Below are 25,639 nucleotides of genomic sequence, written 5' to 3' on the forward strand. Positions count from 1 at the left end.
TTATTTATATAAGCTCATAGTTCTAAAAATTTATTTAAGGCGGTGAAGAATAAACCATCCCTTACATATGGACATTTAACAGATAGCAAAGAACAGTATGAGAAAAATCGGTGAGGTATAATATTATTTAAAGGCGAAACTATATTCAAGCGATCTAGAAAGAAAAGAGAATCCAGAAGATCCGAGAGGGAAATAGCGCGATGCCCAAATTATCCCTCTCATCCCCAAATTTTCCCTCTCTCGAGATTCCTTAAGGGCTTTGTAAGTGTTGACAGAGGTGAACTGATAATGCTGGCGTCTGTTTCGAGTTGATACACAAAGGAAGCCACAAGCAATGGCAATTTCAAGTATTTTTTAATGCTTTAAACTGATGAAAAATTAAGATTTATTGATTTAAAGGCACTTATTTATAGAAATTTGATTTAGTTTAGATGAAAGAAAAGTACTTATCTTAAAATTCCAGTCTTTTGAAGTATATCCTTACATTGTCCGCTGTTTTATTCTCGTCAACATCGGAGCCGAAATTCATTGGAATGATATAGGTTTTGTAGAGGAAAAATAAAAAATTTTTCAAAGAAATTTAATTGATAATCACCAAGAGGAAAGGAAAAATTTTCACTTTTTTACGGAGCGCAGCGATCGTGCTGCCGCTTGCCTCGGTGATCACACAGCCCTCCCGCCTCTGGAATTCTCTGATTTTTTTAAAGTGAAAACAGAGCACTGTGTACTTGGAAGAAGAATGCTAAAAAATTACGGAAAGATCTGGAGATGAATGTAATGTGTTTTTTAATGCATCACATAATCCTCATTTAATAATTAAAATTTGCGTTTTAAATTGCTAAAATAGGCTTACATGCTCATTTGTTGATAATGCTTGCCAACTTAAAATAAATATTGATAGTTTGGAAATCTTTTTAAAAACAGGTGCAAAAACTACAATCTTGCACTCATCAAGTAACTTATCTTTTTACTTACAAAAAAAATCATTAAATTGCACCAGGTAAGTGTAAGTATCGAACCTTTTATGAAAATTCAGCCTATGTTTAATTAGGTAGTATTTATATTTCATTTTGTTTTACTTCAGTGAATAGTACAGTACTGTGTTTATCTACACAACTGTATGTATATTATTTAATATAATATTTGTCACATTTGAAAGTACTGCACTAAATTAAACTCTTCCTTCTCTACTCAAGATTTTTTTTAGTATAAAAGTGTAAGAAAATTACAAAATTAAATTAGAGCCAAAGGACATAAAATTTAGAATATCTAATTTAAAGTTTAGAAGATCTAATTAAATATTAAATTTTAAAAAACATTCTCTATTCGTAAAAAGCAAATTTAAAGTTGATTAAATTTTAAATGAACTTGAATTACAAATAAATGATTAATTATTGCTATGTTATAATAATCTACAATATCATTAAATTCTGAGAGCATATGTAAATCAAGTGCAAGTATCAAAATCTATGAATATATAATAAATGTATAATATATAATTCCAATAATTTTTTTTTAATCCTAAAAATTTATAAAAATGCATAAGTGAATAATTGTTGAGCAGGCAGGAGACAGACTTATCAAGGCGAAGTTGCCTCCAAACCTAACTCTTCAGTTATTCAATTCATGTTTCGTCATTCATGTAGGCAAGGGTAAAAGAAAAATTCAAAACCAAAAATTGTGAATTACTAAAAAGAAATTTAAACAAGTGGAATTTAGAGAAATTAGCAAGTAAAGACTAGGATAACTAAAGTCAATTAAGAGTAGAAAACCAAAGTAATTTAGAAACTCTTGCGTAAAAAAAACTTCCCTGGCACAAATTATGCAAATAAATCAAAAAGAAACTAGATGCTATTTATAAAAAAATACATAAATAATACTAAAAAGGCAAGTAAAAAGTAAATTTTAATTTAACTTACCAACTAATATTAATATGTTTTACATCAGAATCATTATAAATAGTTGAATAACCATTATAAAGGGTCTTCAAGGCCAGTTTGAAGTTCGTTTGAAAAGGTGCTACCATACAATGCGGAAAACTTCCAGAAACACCCAATTTCGGGTCTGAAAAACCTCCTGAATTTTCATGTTCAGGGTTGAAAGCTATGACATGTTATATATTTTTAACCATTATCAGCAGTGTGATACAACTAAAGATTAATCAAAATTTAATTCTTCTTCAAGATCTAGAATTCTGTTTTAAACATACTCGTATTGCTTTACTTACAGATTTTGTATGCTTTATAATTAGTTAAAGAATTAAGTGGTTAAATTAAAAATAAAATTTTACTGGAATTAAAAATAAAAACTTGGTAAAGATATCTCAATTTGCTTAAATTTTATATTAAACTATAAATTTCAAGAAAGATGACATTGTTTCATCTTCTTGAAGGCGCAGAAAAATTCTGAAGAATTTGTTACTTCAAAAATAGGAACCTATGTGGGTTGCCTTCAAACTTTACAAAATTTGTGTTAATAAGTTATGTTAGCATAAATTATTCATTTATTATTTATTTAATTTATTATTATTACATTGTCATGCTTTTGAACTGTACCGAGTGATCACTATACAATATGTCCCAAAATTCTTTTTCTGATTACAAATATTCATAAAGCACAAAATGTAACACATTGACAAATATTTTTTATATTGAATTGCATGTAACATATTCAAGTTTTGGTGTACATGCTTACTGTTACTTTGTTTGTTGGATTGATTGCCTTGCTCATTATGACTTTGCTGTTGCCAAGCTGTGTGAGATTGAAAAAAATATTGACTATCTGAAATGTGTCCTTTTCTCAGATGAGGCCACATTTCATTTGAATGGTGGTGTCAAGTGACACAATGCTAGAATCTGGGGATGCGAGATTCTTCACACTATGTTGGAGACCATCAGAAACAGCCACAAGCTGAATGTGTGGTGCGATTTTATGCACAATTAAATCATGGAACCTGTGTCTTCAGTCAAAAGATGATCACAGTCAATACCTATCGCAATATATTGCAATTACTTATTGTGCCACAGATTTGGGATATTCTGGACTTAATTTTCCACAAGATAGTGCGTTAATTTAGTGGTGGTTAGATATCCATGCCTATTAGGATAGTTCCATAAACTGGCCTTCACGATCACCAGACACCACCACTGAATTTCTTCCTTTGCGGTTATGTCAAGGACCAGGTTTACTAGACACCAGTGAATGATATTGTACAGGTATCAAAGTTTTCTGTGTTTTCGCGTAATTCCGCTTTTTTGAACATCACCCAGGCTGTTTCTGAGATCGATGCAGAACCGTTGAAAAATCGCGACCGGCGTGGTGTTGTGTGGGGAGGTAAATACAGGACATGCTCTCTTTCTTCCTCTTTTCTTTGTAAAAAAACTTTACATCATGCCATCGTATAATATTACGCTGGGTTAGCGATCAAACGTGGGCACTCCTTGTTGCGAACTTTTCGAGTTTGCCTGAGCTGAGATCACGAAATACGTTGTTTCACATCAAGACGAAGTAGGTGGGGCTTATGTGGAAAGGCGGAACTAGATGCGCAGGATATCGAATCAAAGAAGAGCAACCAACCGTAAAACAAGAGCTGACTTCAATAATTTCAGCCATCAGTGCTGGTGCCATCTGTCGGACATAAGGATAACCACATGCATTCTCCAGTACACAAAACTCCATGTAAAAATTTAAGGAATGCTCATAAACTGTACAAAGAAGAGCTAGAGATTAAAAAGGAGGAGCGAGAATCTAAAAAAAAAAAAAAAAAAAGCAATTAAACATTGCAGAAAATAAAGAAGAAAATAAAAAAGTATCAATGGATTGTATGAAAGCTGCTGAAAAGAAATCGAGACAAACTCGCAAACGGAAATTAAAAAAGTTGGCTGCAAAAGTAGCAAAAAAGAAAAAGCTTTTTCCCTAAAAATTTTTAATCAGGATCGAGTGAGACTGAGACAAAATAGCTATTTTTTGTATTCCTCCTTTAACTATATGTTATTTTGTAACTATATTATCTCATATGACTACTTTTTCTGGTGTTATACAAAGTACTGTTTATTGAAGATAATTGAGAGCTATAGTAACAGTTATATATTATCTCTAAAACTTGTTATTGCCTGAAAATGGGCAGTAATATATAACATAAATATGTATATTAGTGTGTTGTAATGCTGTGTACAGTATTCATGTATCAACTGTTAAATTAAGTTACATAAATAGCATCTTAAAGAAGGTTAATTCATTACAATCTCTTGGTGATTTATTAATTTTTTTTTACAAGATAAAATTAATAGCAAAATAGTAAGTACAAGTATTATTTTAGTTTAATTATATGTATATGTTTAATACTTTTTATATTAAAATGTGTTTTTTTTTTGAGGTCGCGCGTGCGCAATTAGTTTTTGTGTAATTTTGTGTCCGCGCGTTATTCAGCTTTTTTTGCCAACATGCGCTTTCATGCCTGTATTGTAGTATTACAATGCAGAATTACTGAAGTCATAACATCCATCTCTCATGTAATGTTGACCAACACAAGGATGGAATTGAAATATCACCTGGATATTCTTTGGGCAATGAAAGAATCACATGTATAAATTTACACAAAACTTACTACACACACAAAAGTACACAAAAACTTGAATATGTTACATGCAATTCAAGGTAAAAAAGTATGTGTCTTTATGTCATATTTTATGTGTTATGAATATTTATAAGCAGGGAAAGAATTCCTGGATACCCTGTATTACATAATTACCAACTTCCAATTTTAGAAGGAAATTCCTAATTTTTCATTATATCTCCTGATTTCAAATTTTTATCTTTTACAAAGTAAAACATTTCCTGCCAATAAATGCAGTTTATTAGGTAAAGGAAACTGAAATTGGGCTAATTCCATTCTTTCACTTCTAATGATTTTCAGCATAACTTTTCCTATTAAATTTTATTTGATTTGTCTTAATTTGCTGTAGGTATTTACAGAACTTTTCATCGTGATTCGAGCAACATTTAATCAGTTAATATTTATGTTTAATTTATTTTACATGAAAAAATGATATTTTAATTTATTCACATATAGTAAGTTTGTTTACATAATACAGTCAAAAGTCGTTAATTCGGACACCCATAATCCGGACCTCAAAGCTACAAACTTTCTGCGCATGCGTCGCGTTCACGCATGCGCACAGGCGTTTACGGGAGCGCATAAGACCCTTGCACTGCGAATATGTTTGTGCGCATGCGCGTTTAATGTGTAACGGAGTTATACGCTAAGCTAAAGTTATCTAATTCAGTTAATGTTGCAGATTGTGTTGTTCCTTAATCTTCGAATCGTATCTGGCTTATTATTTTTTGCAGACTGTTAGAGCAATTTTATAAAAGTAAGCTTGAACTTTCGATTATGTCAAATAGAATTTCCGATATATATTTACTACAAAGCGAAAGTATGTTTTGAAATCCGAAATCTGTTTATCAATTTCACACTGCTCTGCGGCAGAGGGGGGGGGCAGAAACGTCATTATTAGATTATGATAGATTAGAAAGATTATGTCAAATAGAATTTCCGATATATATTTACTAATATGTAATTTGTATCTACAAAGCGAAAGTATGTTTTGAAATCCGAAATCTGTTTATCAATTTCACGCTGGGGATTGGAAGTTGATCTGTCAGCACTATCCTTATCTTCAGAGCAGATGTTTTTATTTTATTTGGTTTATAATTCCGTACTAAGTGTAGTATTTCATCTCGGTCTTTGATATGATTTAAATCAAGTTCCTCGTCATTATAATTCGCGTCATTATAATTCGCTTCCGATAGTGAAGAAAGTGACCCAGAGGTTATTGAAAACGAAAGCATTTCGATTGACAAATTAGTCGGTATTCTCAACACAGCAATTATAGGACTTGAACAGCGGAACTTTGTAACTAAACAAGAAATTATGTCTGTTTAATAGAATTAAAGAGAAAGTATTATCACATGAAACGAAGCAACTTACATTGAAGGAAATGTTTAATAAAGTAAACAAATAAATATTAAGCTTTTTCTTTTTGTAAATTTTGATACCCTTTAGATCATAATTGTTCTTTATTTCATAAATTATGGTTTCATATTTTTAATTTTGTAATTTCTGCATGCCATCTTACCAGATTTAAACTGATGATCTATGATCTGGAAAAATCGATAATCCGGAATCGCCGAAGTCCCGACGAGTCCGGATTAACGACTTTTGACTGTAGTATGAACATTAATTATTCATTTTATTTTCATCCTACTGAAAAAGTACGTCATTAAATAAAATTCTGCCTTGCTCAGGATCTTCTCACATTACAAAAATATAAAACTGAAGTAGCCAAAGAATATAAAATGTAGAATATCTAATTAAATATTAATATATTTTACACCAGAAACACATTATAAATAGCTCAATAGTCAATCACAATAGTATATTACAAAAAAATTTTGAATTAATATGGAGTTATTTTGAAATGACATTGCTGCCCAGAAAAAAAAAAAAAAAAAAAAAAAAAAAGAACACCACTTCTTGGCAACTCCTGGTTTTCTGCAAGATTCTCCGCTTTTTCATATTTTGAAATTACCAGCTATGATGTAATGAAAGGAATTGATTATATTTTCATCAGGTAAGGATGTTTTACACCAGTTTATAAAATACTACTTATAGTTGTCATAACAAGCATCATCTATATATAATACACATTAAAGTAAATGACTTGAATTTTGCATGTTTAGGTGTACTTAATGGAATGATGTACAGATTGGAAATATTAAACTGTATTGGTTTGAGCTAAAATAATAATTACTGAGGTAGATTTTTTAAAATTTTTTAATTTTTAAAAAATTTTTTATTCTATAGGTTGGTACATAATGTTTGCCTTGGTAAAGATAACAGTGCATTAAAATTGTATCAGAGTTTGCAGGAGCATATCCTAGATTTTACTCCACAAGCTCAATCTGTAAGTAATAGCTTCATATTTTTTTTCTGGTATAAAATTTTGACTAATGTTTAATATTTTGTATAGTTTTTTTATTGCATAAAGGTATCTGTAATTACCTTTTTGAGAAAACTATTAAGCAAAGTTAATATGGTAAGGATTATATACAGCCTTTATCTGTTTTATGAAAATAGAGCAATTTTGTTCAATCATACTTGATGTAAAAAGGCGTATAGTGTAAAGGTAATTATCAATCATTGTATGACCAAATTTTGTATACTTTTGAGGCCTTAAAAGAACTGTTAAGTAATATCAACTAAGTTAATTTAAATTAGTGCTAAAAATAAGAATAGTATGCAGAGTCAAAATAAACAGAAATAACATGTAAACTGAACTGGGACGGTAGCTAAAAATATAGGAGTTTAGAGATAATAGCAATGACAACCTTGAATTAAGCTGTGTCAAAAGTAGTGATGGGCAACTTCGGTACATTCTTGTACCCGGTACGAGAGTAACGGGTACAGACAAGTACCCGTTACTCAAGTAACCATTACTTTTTCAAGTACCGAATACCCAAGTAACGATTTGGAGAACCGAAGTAACGAAATACCGGAGTAACGGTTTGCTGTACCATAGTACCCTAGTAACGGTTTGCTGTACTGGAGTACCCTAGTAACAATTTGGAGTACCAAAGTACCCTAGTAACGATTTGGAGTACCGAAGTGCCCTAGTAACGATTTGGAGTACTGATAACGATTTTGTGCACTGAAGGAACTCTGCCACGTCACCACGTGTTTGATTTTATCTGTACGGAGTAAGATTTTGAATATCAGAAAACATATCAACTACGGAAGTGTCTGAGGAGCAGACTATTCATGGACAAGAGGAGCGCATATCACCATTTCACAAATACAACCAGATACTACTGTCCTCGTACCAAAACCGAAGTGAGCTGAACCCTCATCGATCCTCCATTAACGAATACCGAAATACTGAGAAGAGATGCATATTTTCGTTACAAAGTAACGAATACCGAAAAGCACCCGTTTCGGTACAGAAGTAATGAATACCGAAAAGCACCCGTTTCGGTACAGAAGTAACGAATACCGAAAAGTATCCGTTTCGGTACAGAAGTAACGAATACCGAAAAGTACCCGTTTTGGTACAGAAGTAACGAATACCAAAAAGTACCCGTTTCGGTACAAAAGTAACGAATACCGAAAAGTACCGATTTCGGTACTGAAGTAACAGGTACTTGGATGTACTGATTTTCAGTACCCGTTACAAAATACCCGGTTCGGTAGTACCGACTCATCACTAGTCAAAAGGGGAACTGGTAGGCAATACAGGGTACTGTGGTAAAAGGGTACTTCCTTGTTGATCCCCCTTATTTAAGCAGTGCACAGATAATTATCAATGAGTCTTAATCAAGAAAAAATTAAGAACGTGTGCAACAAACATATTTACATCTCATATGCAGTCTGTAACTAGTATATTTCCATGATTCTTTTGAATGTAGACACAAAAACATTTACTGATCCCAAGAATTTCTCCATATAAATGCTTAAACTTACAACTTTAAATCTATTATCCCTCAAGTTAATGGATTGTGCCAAAGCAGCAGTTCTACTCAAACCTCTTTTCATAGCAGGTGGACTAAAATTCAGAATGGTTAGGGCTGCTCTTTGTTTGGCAATAATTTAGGCACAGTTTAAATAGCAGAGGTTGTAATAATTAGGAAATATTGGTGGACAGAGAAAAAATTGTCATTTTTATTCACCAGGTCAACATGACTGTGGCTCAATTATCTATGTGCCTCAAAGCTAAAAGTCAGTATTTGATAGCTCGTATTACAGACTTGGAAGTATGACAGCATTAGAATGATTAAATCTATCATAGATCATCAAAATGGTAGACAAAACTCTGTATACTTGCATATTTTTTTGCAGTCGAAGCTATATTTTTCTCCAGCTGATGCTTTGAAAGAAGCAGCAAATGTTATTTTTACATTTTTCTTTTTTCTCATGAAACCCCCAAATCTCTTTAGATTTCTTTCATAAATTGAAAAATGTGGTATGGAAGACTTTTTTTGTGAAAAAAGTGATATAAAGTAGGATTATCTGTATATGTATCAAATAATGTTTTTCTTTCCCATTAATTTATGAATGTCAATATTATCAGTTTTGATGTATTCATGTATTCAGTTTTAGAAAACTGAAGTAAACTAAAACTGTTAAACTGTGTTTCATGTTAATTTTTTCATACAGTGTCTCACAAAAATTATCGGTGACTATAAATTTTTGTAAGTAATAGGAGAAAAGCTTTTAAATAAAATATTAAAAAATATTCCCTTTGAATTCATATTTTCTTAGCTCTGTTTTTGTACTAAATTAATTTGAAAAAATTAAATAGTAAATTAAAAAAATTAAATGTTTTGCTTTTGCTATTTTTACTGCCATATATTTCATCAAGCTGCAGATTTTGTTTTTAGCAATTTCCTGATCAAATTTTATTTAATTTTAGTGTCCTTATGTTTGAGAGACAACTGTAAAATTTTATTTTCAAATGAAATTATATCTGTGAAATTATGTTTGGGATGTTTAAGAGTTGTGCAGATATTTTCAAAAGTTAGGGAGTATTATTGAGTGACAAGAACTTCTGTGTGTTTTCCATTTTATTGACTATATATTCTCAAAGGATTTATAGCATTTTAGGCTGAAATGGGGAAAAAAGATATCACAAAATTAATCGGGCATTTTCATAATTTCTAACTAAAATTGTTTGTAATAAATAAAAAACAGTATTTTATGGAATTAGAATAAAGAAACTAGGCAAAAATCTAAAAATCATTTGCTATTTTAATTCAAATTTTCTTTTTAGAAAATGTTTGTTATTTTAGTTTTTCTTGCAGTGGTTATTTTAATGTATTCTTGCAGTGAAAGGGAACATTGTTAGAAACTCACAGATTAGTTATTGATTTCCATCAAAAGAAAGGGAAATTTATTAGAAAAATTGCCTATTTACTTATATATATATATATATATATAAACCTGGACGACCATTTAAGTTATCTTATTCTTATAGAATGAAGCATTTTATTCTAAGGAATATTAAAAGGAATCAAGACTGAGTGCTCCTAAACTTGTTGCGGAACTTCTTGAATTATATGGAATATGTGTAAATCCATAAACTGTAAGAAGAGTAATGCAATTTGTAGGATAGTATTATTGGAGCATTGGTATTGTAGAGTATTGGTATTGGAGCAGTATCATGGTAGTTGTAGGTAGAAGCGAGTAGCAAGAAGAAAATTTTATATTGGTTAAAGAAAAAATCGAAAATTTCAACTCGCTTTCACAAAATTGATGAAACAAAAGACACCTGACTGCTGGAAAAAAGTGTTGTTTGCTGATGAAAGCAAATTAACATTTTTTGCTCAGTTGGACAAGTGCTGGTGTGTAGGAAACTCAAAGAAGAGTTTCGAAAGCAAAACTTAGTAGCAAGTATTAAACATGAAGGAGTATGAGTTATGGTATGGAGAATCTATGCCACATTCCAGTGTTGGTAGTATAGAGTTTATGGATGGTATTATGGATCAGTATAAGTACCTTGACATCTTGAAGTGAAATTTGGCATCGTCAGCACAAAAACTTACTGTTCAAAATAGTTTCAAATTCTACCAGGGCAATGATCCAAAGCATACTGTGCACAATTAGACTCTGGCTGTTATATAAGTGTCCAAAAGTAATTAAGGCAGTATTCCAATCGCCAGAATGGAATCCTATTGAACATATTTGGAAGGAACTAGAAACAAAAATTGAAAATTGAGCATATTTTCATAGCAGTAATCCAAGAGGAGTGGCATAAAAATACTCCAAAAAATAACAGAAAACTCGTAAAATCAATGCCACAAAGATTAAATGTTGTTGTTGTCTTATTCATATTACATGGAACAATGCTTTCGAGAGCCTACTCCAAAGAGAGGTTGGACTTCCCGGAGAACCCGGGCCCTTCGGTACCGTAGTGGGCTTCCCTAACCACTATACCGTTTGGGCGACCAAAGATTAAATGAAGTGATCAAGTGTAAAGGTGATCTCATGAAAGGCTAAGAAGCAAAAACAATGTAAATTTTTTACTATTACTTAAAGTATCTGATTATTTTTGTGAGTAAATTTTTCCCTATTAAATAAACGATATTGATTTTTGAATTTAATTTTCATCTTTTTGAAAATGCATTAACTAAAAAAAAAATTTGAATTTTTATATTATCAAAATAAAACCTTTCTTTTTGTTTTAGTTTATTTTATGTTCATTAAAGAATACAAAAATTGCTTTCTGTTTGGCTTATGGCTGCAAAACCAAGCTCTGCAGTGAACTATTTGTATTTTAGTTACATATGTAGGAATTATAGGTTTTTGAAAAACTGTATAATCTCAAGATTTAAAATCACTTCATAATGTTGAAATTGCCTTAACAGCTGCAAATTCTTTTTGATAATATTCGCTTTATTACTGAATATTCTCTTTTGTTTCCAGTCTTGATTCGTAATGTATTTGAATTCTTTATTCTTTATTTTATGAATATCTTAATTATGAAATTTTTCTCATTTACTAATTTCTCTTCAAGCTGCTGTCTATGGTTATGTGTTATTAATAGTCAAAAGTCGTTAATCCGGACTCGTCGGGACTTCGGCGATTCCGGATCATCGATTTTTCCGGATTATAGATCATCAGTTTAAATCTGGTAAGATGGCATGCAGAAATTATAAAATTAAAAATATGAAACCGTAATTTATGAAATAAAGAACAATTATGATCTAAAGGGTATCAAAATAAAAAAAAAAAAAAAAAAAAAAGCAGCTTAACATTTATTTGTTTACTTTATTAAACATTTCTTTTAATGTAAGTTGTTTAAGTTGCTTCGTTTTTTATGTGATAATACATTCTCTTTAATTCTATAAACAGACATAATTTCTTGTTCAGTTATAAAGTTCCATTGTTCAAGTCCTGTAATTGCTGTGTCTACTGACTAATTTATGAATCGAAATTTTTCCGTTTTCAATAACCTCTGTCACTTTCTTTGCTATCGGAAGCGAATTATAATAACGAGGAATTTGATTTAAATCATATGAAAGACGGAGTACATCGAGATGAAATACTACATTTAATAAGGAATTATAAGCCAAATAAAATAAAAACATCTGCCCTGAAGATAAGGATAGTGCTGACAGATCAACTTCCAATTCATTGCACACCCTGGCATTAAAGATAAACAAAGTTTAGATAAATAAATGTTAAAGTTTAGATAAATAAAGGATATGCCTTTATCCATTTTTTGCAGCAATTCCACTTTTTGTTTAATGAACTTCGAAACATACTTTCGCTTTGTAGATCCTTTACATATTAATAAATATATATTAGAAATTCTATTTCACATAATCGAAAGTTCAAGCTTACTTTTATAAAATTGCTCTAATAGTCTGCAAAAAATAATAAGCCGGATCCAATTTGAAGATTAAGGAACAACGCAATGTGCAACATTAACTGAAATAGATAATTTTAGCTTAGCTTATACTGTCCATTGTACATTAAACGCGCACTCGTAAACATATTTTGCATACGCGCACAAGCATATTCGCAGCCGTAAAGGTCTTACGCGCATGCGTCAATGCGACGCATGCACAGAAAGTTTGTAGCTTTGAGGTCCGGATTATAGATCATTCCGGATTATGGGTGTCCGAATTAACGACTTTTGACTGTAGTTCATTTTTCTTTTTGTTTTTCGAGAGGAAGGCTAAAATATAAATTGTATGTGAGTTTGAATGTAAAATTCTTATTTTTTGTATGTATATACGAGTATGTGATATTTTGATTTGAAGAAAGAAAGGTTGCAACAGATTTGCATTGGAGAGGCTTAACTGCCTAGTTAAAAAGGTGATGCTCGAATGCGGATGTGGCCACTTAAAAACCATAATTTTATTCCATGATAATGCACATCCAATTGTTTTTTGTGTACACAAGATAGTTCTATATCATAGTTAGCAACAGTAATTTTTATGTGCACTGCACAAAAAAAGGGTGGGACAGTTCTATAACTCTTGTTCCACTGTGCCAATTGACAAAATTCATATTGTGTTTTTCATGTCTTGAAAGCGTGACTTAGGATATGTATTAGATTTATATATGGCACTATTCTAACATAGGTATTTTGACACAAAATCACACTTTTTTGAAATAACATACCAATTTTTTTCCGTATTTCAATTCTACAGCTCAAATTATGCCAGTCTGCAAAATTTTGTAAAAATCGTATGAGTAGTTTTTAAAAAAATTAGCTCTCAAAATTTTAGCTCCTTAACGTTAATTACATTTGATATATATTTATTAATATCTCTTTTTTTATTAAACTTTTTTTATTTTTCCTTTCTCGTTTCGAAATTTAGGTTCATTCCAAATAAAATTCACCCATTTTTTATGATTTATTTTTAAAATTTGTATTTTTAAATAATTTTTATAAATTTTTTGAAAAAAAATTTTGAATTATGACCCATAAAATTTTACCACCATCTTAAAGTAGGTGTAGTTATCCAAGCTAAGCATATCTACAAAAAATTAGAGTTTTTTTATTCAACATTTTCTAACGCCAAATGTGGTTTATGGATTTTTTGTTATAGTGAATTGCCACAGCTATTTTTAACCTTAAATTTCAAATAAAGTTTTACGGAGAACTAATTATATGAAATTTTTTCCCTCAAAGATTCGTAATAAATATTTATTAATACTATATGAAAAGCTACTTTCTTAAAATTATGGATATTATTCAAAATTTTAACTTTCTTTTTAATTTCTTCCTTTTTTAAAAAATATTTGTGTTTTTAGTAAATTTTTACCTTTACCATGTTATTGTCTGCTACTTTACTTTAAGTGCATTTAAATTGAATTGTCTAAAACTGAAAAAGTTCGTTTAATGTTTATTTTCACAATGTTTTTAAGCAACAGGACGTTGACAGTTTGGGTCATGTCCCAGTTTAATATATATATAAATTTTTACATTAATTCTCTTAGAAAGAATATTTTAAGTAAATAATTCTACTAATTGTATAAAAAACATGATCTTTAATATGATTTAGTTTGTTTGCAGCCAATATAATAATCAGTCTCTCGGTGGTGCAGAATAAACACTGCTCGAGTATTTTATTTCTTTGTCATTTAGCAAAAAATCTTTTAATTAAAATATTTATACTTTGGACTTTGCTTTAAACTTTATTTATAGTTAAAATGTCTAGAAAATGAAAAAGTGTCTTCAGCTGGAAACGCAATTGATGTAATTGATATTTTAAAAAATTTGACAAGAATGCAAAATTTATGGAAGTGTAACAATTGAAAAATCTTAATTTTCTTGTGTGAGCACTAAAAATAAATGTAGAAGGAAAGAAGAAAATAAAATAAGCAAAAATTTGAAGGAGAATTTGGCGTCAGAAATACCAAGGTGTTTCGAAAAGTTGGACAGTTTTGTATATACTTGCAGAATGCCTGAAGAAAAAAAGCAAGCCATTAAGGGGGAAAAAATTAAATTAGTATTTTTTTTTATTTAAAACTTTTTTATCGTATGATATATTTGATTCTTGCAATTTCAAAAATAAAATATTTGACTAAGGTATGAATAACATTTTAAGAAACTAAATTTAGGATGATAAAATTGTGTAAAGCAATGTGCACAATGTTAAAGCTATTTAAAGCAATATATGCAAGTCACCCTAAGTTAAAATCTCGATTATACTTCCTTCTCATTTATATATCTTTTCTAAACGGAACATTGAAAGGCGTGTTAACTGTGCTTTACTGTATTTTCTCTTTTAATATATTCAATTTTCAGATGCATCGTAGTCTATTCTTTCAAAAGAAATGCAATTTAAATAAATAAAATAAAATCCTGAAAAATTTATATTAATAAATATATTTAAAATGCTCAGTTCGAATGAATAAATAGAAAATTTTAAAATAATTATCTGAAAAGACAGTGCAACACAAACAATTAAAATAAAAGTCTGAAAATTTAAAAATTACCTAAAACAACAACTATGGCAAAGAAGAAAAAAAAAAAAAAAAAAAAATTAAAAAGAAAATTATCTGAAGAAAATAAATGATGCACCTTTTATTGAAACTACCCAAATCGAATGGGTAAATAGAAATTTTTAAAACAGTTATTCGAAAGAAACCATGCAACTTAAACAATTAAAATGAAATTCGAAAAGAAAAAATTACTTGAAGTAATAACAGTTATAATTAAATATATAATATAAAGAACATTATTTGAAAAAAGGAACGATTGTGACTTTCTTCCGCTCAAGGGAAAGGAAAATAGGTTACCATATATTAAGAAGTTCGTCAAGTAAACTATTCTTCCTGCAAACTGAAAAAAAAAAAAAAAAAGCACAAACATAAATTTGTGAATTTCTCTGTAAATTTCCCAACAAATTTAACAAAATTTCATATTTAGGCATAATTTGAGTCGTAGAATCGAAATATGGAAAAAAATTGGTATGTTATTTCAGAAAAAGTCCAATTTTGTGTCAAAATAACTGTGTTAGAATAGAGCTACAGTTCACTCCTGATTATCCGCAGAATAGGGTGGTGCGGCCGCCGCGGATAACGAAAATCGCGCATAATCCGAAAAAAGCTAAAACCGGGTATAGCAAAAGAGAAAACAGTCATTCCAACTTTGAAAAATTGTTTTATGTACAATAAAACGGAAAATAAACAGCAGGAAATGTTTAACTAATGCTTAATATTTTAGTATATCACTCAAAACTAACCTAAAATGCATTTTGTTAATGAAAACAGAAAAGTGCTTTGTTGGAAGCATTTTCTCTTGATCTGAGATTGCATTTTTCGTAGCATAAGTTTCTTGGCCAACTCTGTGTCGTCTTGTTCTTCCAAATAGCTCAGTAATCCGTCTTCACAATTTCATCATCTATCAAGTGTTCGAAGTCAGGTTCGTTGACGTCACACTCCAACCACTCGTTAATGTTTTCAGCATCGATGTTCTCACCACCCGGAACTGTTTACATTATATCGGGGGGGGGTTAAATTAATCAATGGGCAAATTTTCTATCCTTGTGGCTTTAAAAGATCTCTCTCTTTTTTTTTTTTTTTTTTACTTTCCAATGACAAAAAGTCTAAGTTTATGTTCACCGGTAGCATTACATTAAGACATGATAGTGATCCTTTCCTTGCTGCTTTTATGACCCGCTGCTTTACTTTCACTTTCAGATGCTAAAGTGTGAGTGGGAAGATATTTCCACAAAAGTCCCGATTTGTCGGCATTGTAAATATGTTCAAAAGATAGCTGTTCTTTTAAAACAAATTCTTCAAATTCATGGTGGAAATCGTCGGCTGCTTGTTATTCACCACTAAGTTTCTCCCAATGAAGTTCAATTTCTCGAATTCCATGTCGCTACTTAGAACGAGTCAACTAGCCAAAAGACGCATCAAAAGAAATTTAACTCGGACTGGTTCGCAAACACTATTAGGCTTAAACTAACAATGCCGAGTGAAAGGAAGTGGATGTGTCAGTAAGATTAAGATGAGAAAGGGTGGTGAAGCGAGCACTGCAAGGCTGAGTAATCACTTACTCATCATAGGGGCCGAGGGTAAGGTTCCGAGAAGGCCTGGGATATTTTTGCCATAAATAAGCACGATGTTTAGTAAATTTAACATTTTACTCAGTTTTGTGAACATTTTTATTTTCTTTGCTTTACGCTTGGGGGGGGGGGAAACTTTATGTCATGCGCGGATAATCCGCTCTGTGCATAATTCGCCTACGAATAATCGGGAGTCTACTGTATATATAAATGTAATATATATCCTAAGTCGCGCTTTTGAGACATGAAGAACACAATTTGAATTTTGTGAATCGGCTCAGCCGAAAAGGCAGATATAGAACTGTCCCCCCCCCTTTTTTTTTTTTTTTTTTGCGCAGTGTACATAGGTTGACACCATACTATGTCATCTTAGATCAGGAACAAAGGAGGACAATTATGCATAGCAGCACAGAGGTTTTGCAGTGCAAGAGAAGTTATGAAAATGAATGACATAATTGCACGCGAAGCAGCATTTATATTAGGCAGGTACATATATGTACAGCCAAGCACAATTGGTTAATTTTAGGTTTTAGTTCTCTTTGCAAGCTGTTTATATAACGGTCATATGATCTTGGAGAGATCTCAAATTTGGGAGAAAAGATGAACTTAGGGGATGAACACCAAATTTAGAATAGTCATTCTGAGGCTGCCAATTATTTCTCAGTGTAGTAGCCATCATATTTTATTATATCTTACATATATATATCTATATAAGGTATAATAAATATATATATATGTAAGATAAAAAAATATGAAAGCAAACTTCTAAATTTAATTCACTATAACCTCTTTTATTTTCTATTTCATTTGGAAACTTCATCTATCTGTCCTAAAAATAGCACTTAAGTCGAAACTGCATCATTTAAATTAATCATGCGATCTTACGTAACCCTTAATGCAGATGCCTCTTGCCAATCACCGAATTGCAAACCAAAACTTTTCTCTTCGTGTGCTTCCATCTTGCATAACTATGCACTTCAGCTTTGCTCTCTACTCTGCTAAGATGTAATTTCGCTGGCTTGCTTTCCATCTCAACAATATCAAAAATGTAAATCTTCTGTGGAAAGGCACGACTAGAGTGCCAAGTGATTGTGGCAACAAATTATCAATTGCAAATGAAAATGGAATTAAAATTGCCACGACTGCCAAGTTCTTTAGATACTATGCAATCAAAATTCTTGTTCAATATGGATCTAAGCACAATTCGACAGTGTTCCGGCTTTTCCTTGTGCTCATAATATAGCGTAGAAGTGCTGATCCATAATGACTAGGAAATTGGAGGCGAATGCAGGTTTAAATCTTCATTTTTTATTTTAGCAAACATGTTGCGGTGAAAATCAAGTTGGCACATTGATTGTACCTATTCCAAGAGATTTTACATTTTAGATAAATTTGCAATAAGAAAGAAAAAGCAGACAGACTGCAGTGTGGCCAGGCCAAAGCATAGAAAGCAAGTGCGTAATGTTCAGGATGAAATCTAAGTCAAACTGAGCTAGTTTTGGTTTTCAAAGCATTCTGATTGGACAGTCAATATTGGTGTAAAATTATTATTGGCTGGCTGAGTTTTAGTTCCATTTACATCATCATAATTACGTAAGAATCATATGGCATAGAATAGTCTCGAAATGACGCAGTACAGAGAGGGGTTACTATTTTTAGAATAGAGAAGGGAAATTTACGTTGCTAATTTAATCTTTTTGGCCTACTGAGCTTTCAACGATTTTGTTGACTTTTATTTTAAACATTGTAAAAGATTTCTTTATACATTTTTATACTTTTGTATTTACTTTTTTGTGTGTGTTTTTTTTCCTCTTTGTGTATGATTTCATTGTATTATTGAAAACTGATGTTATTACTTACAATTTTGCCTTTTTTACTTACGATTTGCATGTCTCGTGTAATACTTTGTGGTGCACCAGGATTTATTTTTCTTTAAATAAATAAAACATAAATAATTTAATCTTTTACATATTCATTATTTTTCTTACATATATGTATATATGTAATTATATTTAGGCTTGAACTGTTTTTCGCTTTGTATATTTATTCATTTATTTAATATACATATAATGTTGTTATTTTTTTTTAAATACTCAGACCTATTGCTTTGATGCTTTATAAAAAATTGTGATACTTTTCAAGGACATTCTTAGCATTAAGGGGAATGTAATTGCAATAAAGTATCCAGCGAATAATATACCTTTCTTAATAAATCTTTTGACCACATTTAATAATGCAGGAGGAATTGTCTGCATTTGAGTGCTGAAAAGAACCAGAACTGCATTTGTCATTTACATATTTACCATGAATTATTAACCATGCAGAATTAATCATTTCTTTTATTAGTAGAGGCTGACTGTATATGCCAAAAGGTTTTGCTTCAAATCCAAGAAAAGAACTGAATATTCAGTTTTTTTTCTCCTCTTAGAGTGTAATACACATCTATCTGTGATTCATCCGAGATGATATTCTTTATGATGTCATGTTGAAATGATCAAAAGAATCTTGTGTTCTTTTTAAGTTCTCATGGGATAGTATTTTGTACTTGGGGAAAAGAAGCTAGGCATAATTTCATATTTCTCTGATTTTAAGATGCATGTTTTTCCCCCATATGGATGTCTTTAAAAATGGAAAGCATCTTTGAGTAATAGATTTTTCCTAATCTTAAACAGATATATTGTCATTAATAAATCAAACATAATTTAAGAAAGAAATGTTTGCTAGATGTGTTTGAATTTTGTTATTTCATTTATTTTATTTTATTAAAATGAAAAATCTTCCCCTCCTCCCTTGATAGTGATACTGAAGTTAAAGAGAGGTGTGATAAAATAATGGTATCTTAGAATGGAAGAAAAATATTGCGTATTCCACTTTTTGTTACCTCTAAGTATGCTTGTACTCATTAGTGTAGATATTTATGTTTTTGTAGATGTTGATCAAAAAGTCTTTCCCTAATTATTTTGTATAAATTTTATGCCACCGCATACTGTAATGATACATAAATGCATACATATATTTAGCAGGTTGGTATTTTGTTAAAGAACGGGGTTCGTACGGTCCTTAAAAGTCCTTAATTTTGGCCAAAAGGAATAAACGATCCTTAATTTTGCTCATTTGACATTTCTTATTATTTCTAATGATTGCCATTCTAAGTGTGAATTACGATTTCTCATGAATATGGAATTAAAATTACACAGCTCTTAACTAATCTGTTGGCGGATTTGCATTGCAAACGATTAAAAAAAACAATTAGCTACCCGAACGAAAGTATCGGTGTCTGATTGGCTATTCACGCAATCTTTCGAAACAGGTGTTATCCATAAATTTAGGCAGACTGTGACGAAAGCGTGAAGCTGGAAGTTCTTTAAGAGGCGAAAGTGATGATGAAGGTGCTCGAGAAAAAAAAAGGGAGGGGGGAGATTCTGAAAATATTTGCCAAAACTAGAGCAATTCCAACCTGGAAGGCCACAACCCTTCCGACGCCAATAGGAACGAGATGCCTGGAAAGTGCATTTTCAATAAACTGTGGCTTCATCAAGCTGACTACAAAGACTGGATATTGATGGATGGCAATCCTTAAATTTGGTCTTTGTCTGAAACAAATTGAAATTTCTAGAATGGGAGAGTCAGCACTGAAAATTCACATTAAAATGAAGTTTCGTTTTATCATTTCAATTTGTTTTTACACGGTTTTGCTTAGCTTAATTTCTGTGTTTGTTTCAATTAAGCCATAAATTAATTTTTTATCACCTTCTACGGAGTTTATTCTCTTTTGCACATACTATATGTATGGGATATCGGGATTATGAGTTTATTTCTGCAGAGGGTCTGTTATGGATTTCGCGGGAAATCTGTTGGCTCCATTTCGATTTTAGGTCGCCAAGGCCAAAATCGGTAACGCTAGCTGAGAAAAAGTGAAGTTCGGAAATACATTTTGAAGCTTCAATAGACAATTAAGTATTTGGTTTAAACCTATGTTTTTGATAGTAATGCATAATTTTTGCTAATGGCGATACAATTATTAGTTGAAAATAACTAATTAAAATTTTTTAAATATTTTTAAAGCTGAAAACAACTAATTGAAACTAATTTTCCTGAATTAACTAGACGCAAAATTAACTTTCATGAATTACTAAAGTTATTGGGTAGAAGTTTAACTGAAAATATACATTCCGTATTATATATATATATATATATATATATATATATATTTATACAGTGTACAAAGTCCGAGGTCTGGACTCGTCGGGACTTCGGCGATCCTAGATTTGAGATTTTTCCGGATATTAGATCATTTTAAATCTACTAAGATGGCACGTAGAAATTATAAAATTGAAAATATGAAATCGTGATTTATGAAATAATGAAGCATTTATGATTTAAAGGGTATCAAAAATTTACCAAAGAAAAGAGCTTAATATTTATATGTTTACTTTAATAAACATTTCTTTCAATGTGAGTTGTTTGATTTGTTTTCTCTGCTAATACTTTAGACTAATACTATAGACATATAATTTCTTGTTCAGTTATTAAGTTCCATTGTTCAAGTCCTGTAATTGCTGTGTCGAGAATTCCGAATAACTTGTCAATCAAAATTTTTTCTCGTTCAGTAACCTCTCTGTTACTTTCTTCACTATCGGTAGCTGTATTTTCTGGATTTAGAACCATACTACAGATTCCGCCCTCCGTTAATTGATTGATGATTGGGCATTGTCATTGCAATGAAAAACTTCTGTTTAACTTCGCTAAATTCTGCCGCCTGGTGCGGCCATGCGAGCTCTGGAGCTGGTTCTGGCTTTATGTGAATAACAAATCAGTTATTCTTAATTCAAATAGCACTAAATATAATCGTTTGTCCTATGAGTATCATTAACAAAATCTATTTTTAGCATAAGGAAAGAAATTTCTGCTAAATCTCCCCTTGTCAACATTTTAGCGCATTAAATTTAAATCTGTAATCGTATAATACTCTGTTATTTGGCATCGCTGCATGATTCATCACTCAAGTTGTCATTCGTTGATAAACATGCGGTGATGAAAGCAAAATACAATAAATAATGATTCGCGATTTCGGCATCAAGGATATAAAATATTAGTTGGTGTAAAATTAACAAATGTTTCGGTTTGAGATTATGCCAAGCAGATACGCAGCTATGGAGTCAAGTTACTAATCACACAAATTTATGCTAAAATAATTATTTCTTCAATAATGAGATATTTTATTTAGCACCAAACTAAGATTAAGAATCGGATTTCTGGCATTTTTTTTATGATGAGGGAAAAAATCTAATGCGCAATTGGTTGGTGGTGGCTTTGAGGTCCAGATTTTAGATCATTCCAGATATTAGATGTCCGGATCTCGGACTTTATATATATATATATATACATCTTTCAAAATATAACTTACCAGTATGGATTCACTCTTTTAAAATAATTCTACTTTAATTAAACTTAGGAGATAATATAATCAATTAATCTATATTGTTTAGGAAATAAATTATATATATATAGTAAAAAATGTATATTTTCACTATTCAAGTATTCACTGTGACAAGTATTCTTACCTTGTCACATGAACAGGCCTCTGTGGAAAGGGGCTTCTCTGTAAATAAAGCAATTGAATTTGAAAATTTAAGTGACTCATCATACATTTTTCAACGCACAGTATTTGATTACATAAAATTTTCTGGAGGTGTTCTTAATATCGAAATTAATAAAGAAATGAGATCAGCAGCAGCTTCTGCAAGAAGTGGAGTTCGTTATTTAGAAGTTCAGTATTTAGAAGAACAAAAATCTTTAACTAAATCTGAAAATTCAAAGAGGAAAAGAAATATTATTGAAGAAGAAATTGATTATATGAAGCAGAAGAAAAACTTTCCTCAAAGGGACATTAAAGACATTAATGAAGAAGTAGATGCTTTAGCAGATAAAGCTGAGACCATCAGGAACATTGATTTGTTTATCAAAGCAAATGAACTTAGAAGAATAGTTAAAGAAAAGGAAGATTTCAGATTTAAAAAAAGCACAAATGTTTTGTATCTTTTATTGTACAGTTTATTATTCTAGTATCTTTCAAAAAACCAAGGAAATAAATTGTATGTTTACAAATCAGTTATTTTAATCTGCAAAATATTCTTACATTGTGATTATAATAGTAGTTGACTATGTTTAAATAAATATCAAATAAGTTAAATAATAATCATGTAAATCTCTAAAATAGTGACTGTTATTAGTGTAAAATACACTTATACATGTTTTTCAAGAAATTATGTTCCTCATTTAATGTTATCTACTTCATAACTTGTAGGGAGTTAGTTTAATTTTCAAAATTGTTTTATGGTAAGTATTAAGTTGAATTTAATAATAGTGCATAATACACACTTCTGTTAGTTTTTTAAAGTGAAATTACAAGCATGAAGTCGGTTGTATGGATAATTGCTTTATTCTATTCATTTTTTTGTTTGCTGATAGGTCCTTAATTTTTTCTTTGATGGTCCTTAAAAGTCCTTAATTTTCATATAAGGAAATGTGTACGAACCGTGAAGAATAGTTTAATAGTGATATATGTGGTATTTTTAGTATTATCAAATCTCTGTTAGAAAATGTCATAAATACTGGCTCATTTTCAAAAATATTATCTCTTGGTTTGCATTTATATGTTAATTGATTGGTATCTTTTTTAGTATGTTCTTTCTGTTCAACAAGATGAAGCTTTGCTGAAAGCCTATATAGTAGAATGGAGAAAGTTTTCTACTCAGTGCAGTTATTTGCTTATGCCATTTTCACATTTGGAAGCTGCAGTAGCTGGCAAATTCCCTTCATTTAAGAGGAATGGAATTCGAAAGGTTGTTGATATTTAATTTTTGCTTTTTCTGAAATCTGTCAAAGTAAGTTTACAAGTAAGTGTATATTTAAAAACATTTGTTGCTTTTGTATTTACAGGCACTGCTGGAGAGATGGAATCAGAGTATTTTTTCGAACATCAAGCATAGGCTTCAAAATAGTGCAATGAAACTTGTCCATGCTGAGAGAACTGGAGAGGTTATTGATTCACAGTTGGTGATAGGAGTTAGAGAATCATATGGTATTATTATTATTTAAAAATGAACTTCAAAGCTTAAATGGATTTTTTTGTGATATACTTTATTTTATTCAGAAATATAGGTGAAAAAAAGATTAAAAAATTTACGCTACTGAATTTCTTGCTTGTAAACTGTTCAGGATTTGAAATAAAAAACCTAAAAATGAGCTACATGTTCTTTCCCCCTTTCTTTTTCTGGCTAGGGATTTTATTATGATAATATTATCCTTATTTTCAGAGCAAATGAAGTACAGAGGTCAGCAGAATTGGATATTATGAATTAAATAGTTTTTCTGTGATGCAGTATATACATACCATAGTTACTCTGTATCCCATTTAACCTATTAAGTTTACTGCTTGAAAACCAAGAGGTAAAAATATGCAATGTATGCTGTTTCTAAAGATATATGGCGTGAGTCATAAATATATTTCGCTGAAAAGCACACATAAATACACAATAATACTATTGCATTATATATTTCAAATAACTTATCAATTTGAATAATATTCTTATTATTTACACAAAATAAGTTTCCGTTTGTGCATATATTTTATATTGTTACTGTTAATAAGAAATTGTTAAATCATATGCTGAAAAAAATCTGGGGGGAATACAGAAATATGTAAATGTACAAAGTCCGAAATCTGACGTTCATTATCTGGAACGATCTAAAATCCAAACCTCAAAACCAACAACAACGTTTTTCTGGTAGGCTTTACACATGCGCATTTGATTTTCCCCCTTTCGCGTGTAATAAAACATCTGGAAAGTCCTTATTCTTAATTTCACTTCAGCACTAAATAAAATACCTTGTTATTGAAGAAACAATCATTTTAGCATAAATTTGTACGATCAGTAATTTGGCTTCGTTGCTGCATATCTGCTTGGCACGCATCTCAAACTTAAACATTCCACATAGATACATCGCTGATCTGACGTCAACCTGGCGAATCAGTATTTATTATACCTTCCTTTCACCACATGTTTATCAAAACATGACAACTTGAGTAATGAATTATGTAGCCATGCCTAAACAATTTTTTTTATGTTAGTAATTGAATAATAAAGGAGTATGGTAACTTTTTATGCTCACATTATGCTTGGCGATAATTACAGATTTAAGTTAAATGCACTAAAAATTGTTGACAAGGAAAAATTTACCGAAAATTTCTTTCCATATAAATAAATTTTGTTGATAATACTCATAAACCCAATGATAACATTTAGAGGTATACTAGACCGCCAGTCCCAGAATGGCTGCTTTTGTACTAGACTGGCAATCCCAGAATGGCTGCTTTTGTTAACTGGATGAGTTCAATTTACTCGGGTAAGAGGAAGAAAAAGGAAAGGTTCCGGAATGTCTTGCAACGGAAAGAGTTTAGATTGCGGAATGGCTTTTAGTGGGCATTAAAGATACACTCGCTGGCTTTTTCCTAAACCGTGGATGGAGTTTCACTGTGTATTTTTATGCTCTGTGTTTTATTGAACATTTTGTTCAAGGACGGAATAATTTTTATCAATTCATGAAACAAAAATATTTTGAAGAGAAATACCTTTTGAAATGTAAAATTTACGCATTGTATGCTTATTTAAAATTTTCTTAAAGCATAACGTTTTGGGGAAATTACATATTCTTGTTTATTCCAACAAAATCTAATATTTACTAGAACTCTTTATTTCGGTAAAGTAACTGAGTATTACATGAAGTTACAATAAGTAACTGTAAAGTGTTTATTTACTTGAGGTATTGTAGAAAATTGTAACAGTAAATTTTTGATATTTATAATATTCACCGATAATATGATAGCAACGAAACATAGTTATTTAACTTTTTTTTTTTTTTTTTTTTTTAAATCTGGTACACAAACTAAATAATGTGTTTCAGTATGATATATTTTGATGGAGCTTTAAAAGGCCTGTCTTTATATGAAAAGAGTATTGTAGCCACTTGTGAAAGAACAATTTAGTTTTAA

The 25,639-nt window shown here is 30.7% G+C and overlaps 1 protein-coding gene and 1 long non-coding RNA gene across 15 annotated transcripts in view; one reads left to right on the plus strand and one right to left on the minus strand.

Annotated features, from left to right (window-relative positions):
• Nucleotides 1-25,639, plus strand: part of LOC146996204 (cullin-5-like) — a 181,800-nt gene that overhangs the window by 100,637 nt on the left and 55,524 nt on the right. For 7 of the 12 annotated variants that reach the window (XM_085820301.1, XM_085820299.1, XM_085820296.1 and 4 more), the window contains 3 exons: nt 6,866-6,965; nt 23,268-23,429; nt 23,527-23,668. In XM_085820301.1, coding sequence (XP_085676427.1) covers nt 6,866-6,965; nt 23,268-23,429; nt 23,527-23,668 — 404 coding nt within the window. Of the gene's footprint in view, nt 1-359; nt 775-924; nt 1,001-6,588; nt 6,633-6,865; nt 6,966-23,267; nt 23,430-23,526; nt 23,669-25,639 lie in introns of those variants that run through there. The other 5 variants (XM_085820297.1, XM_085820304.1, XM_085820305.1 and 2 more) reach the window with 4 other exon arrangements.
• LOC146996205 (uncharacterized) overlaps nt 1-25,639 on the minus strand; it is a 244,862-nt gene that overhangs the window by 91,109 nt on the left and 128,114 nt on the right. The gene's annotated exons all lie outside the window — the stretch shown is intronic.

The sequence above is a fragment of the Stegodyphus dumicola genome, chromosome 7 (assembly GCF_044657685.1).
Source record: "Stegodyphus dumicola isolate Sdum_Otavi_A_Nest chromosome 7, ASM4465768v1".
Classification (NCBI taxonomy): Eukaryota; Metazoa; Arthropoda; class Arachnida; order Araneae; family Eresidae; genus Stegodyphus; species Stegodyphus dumicola.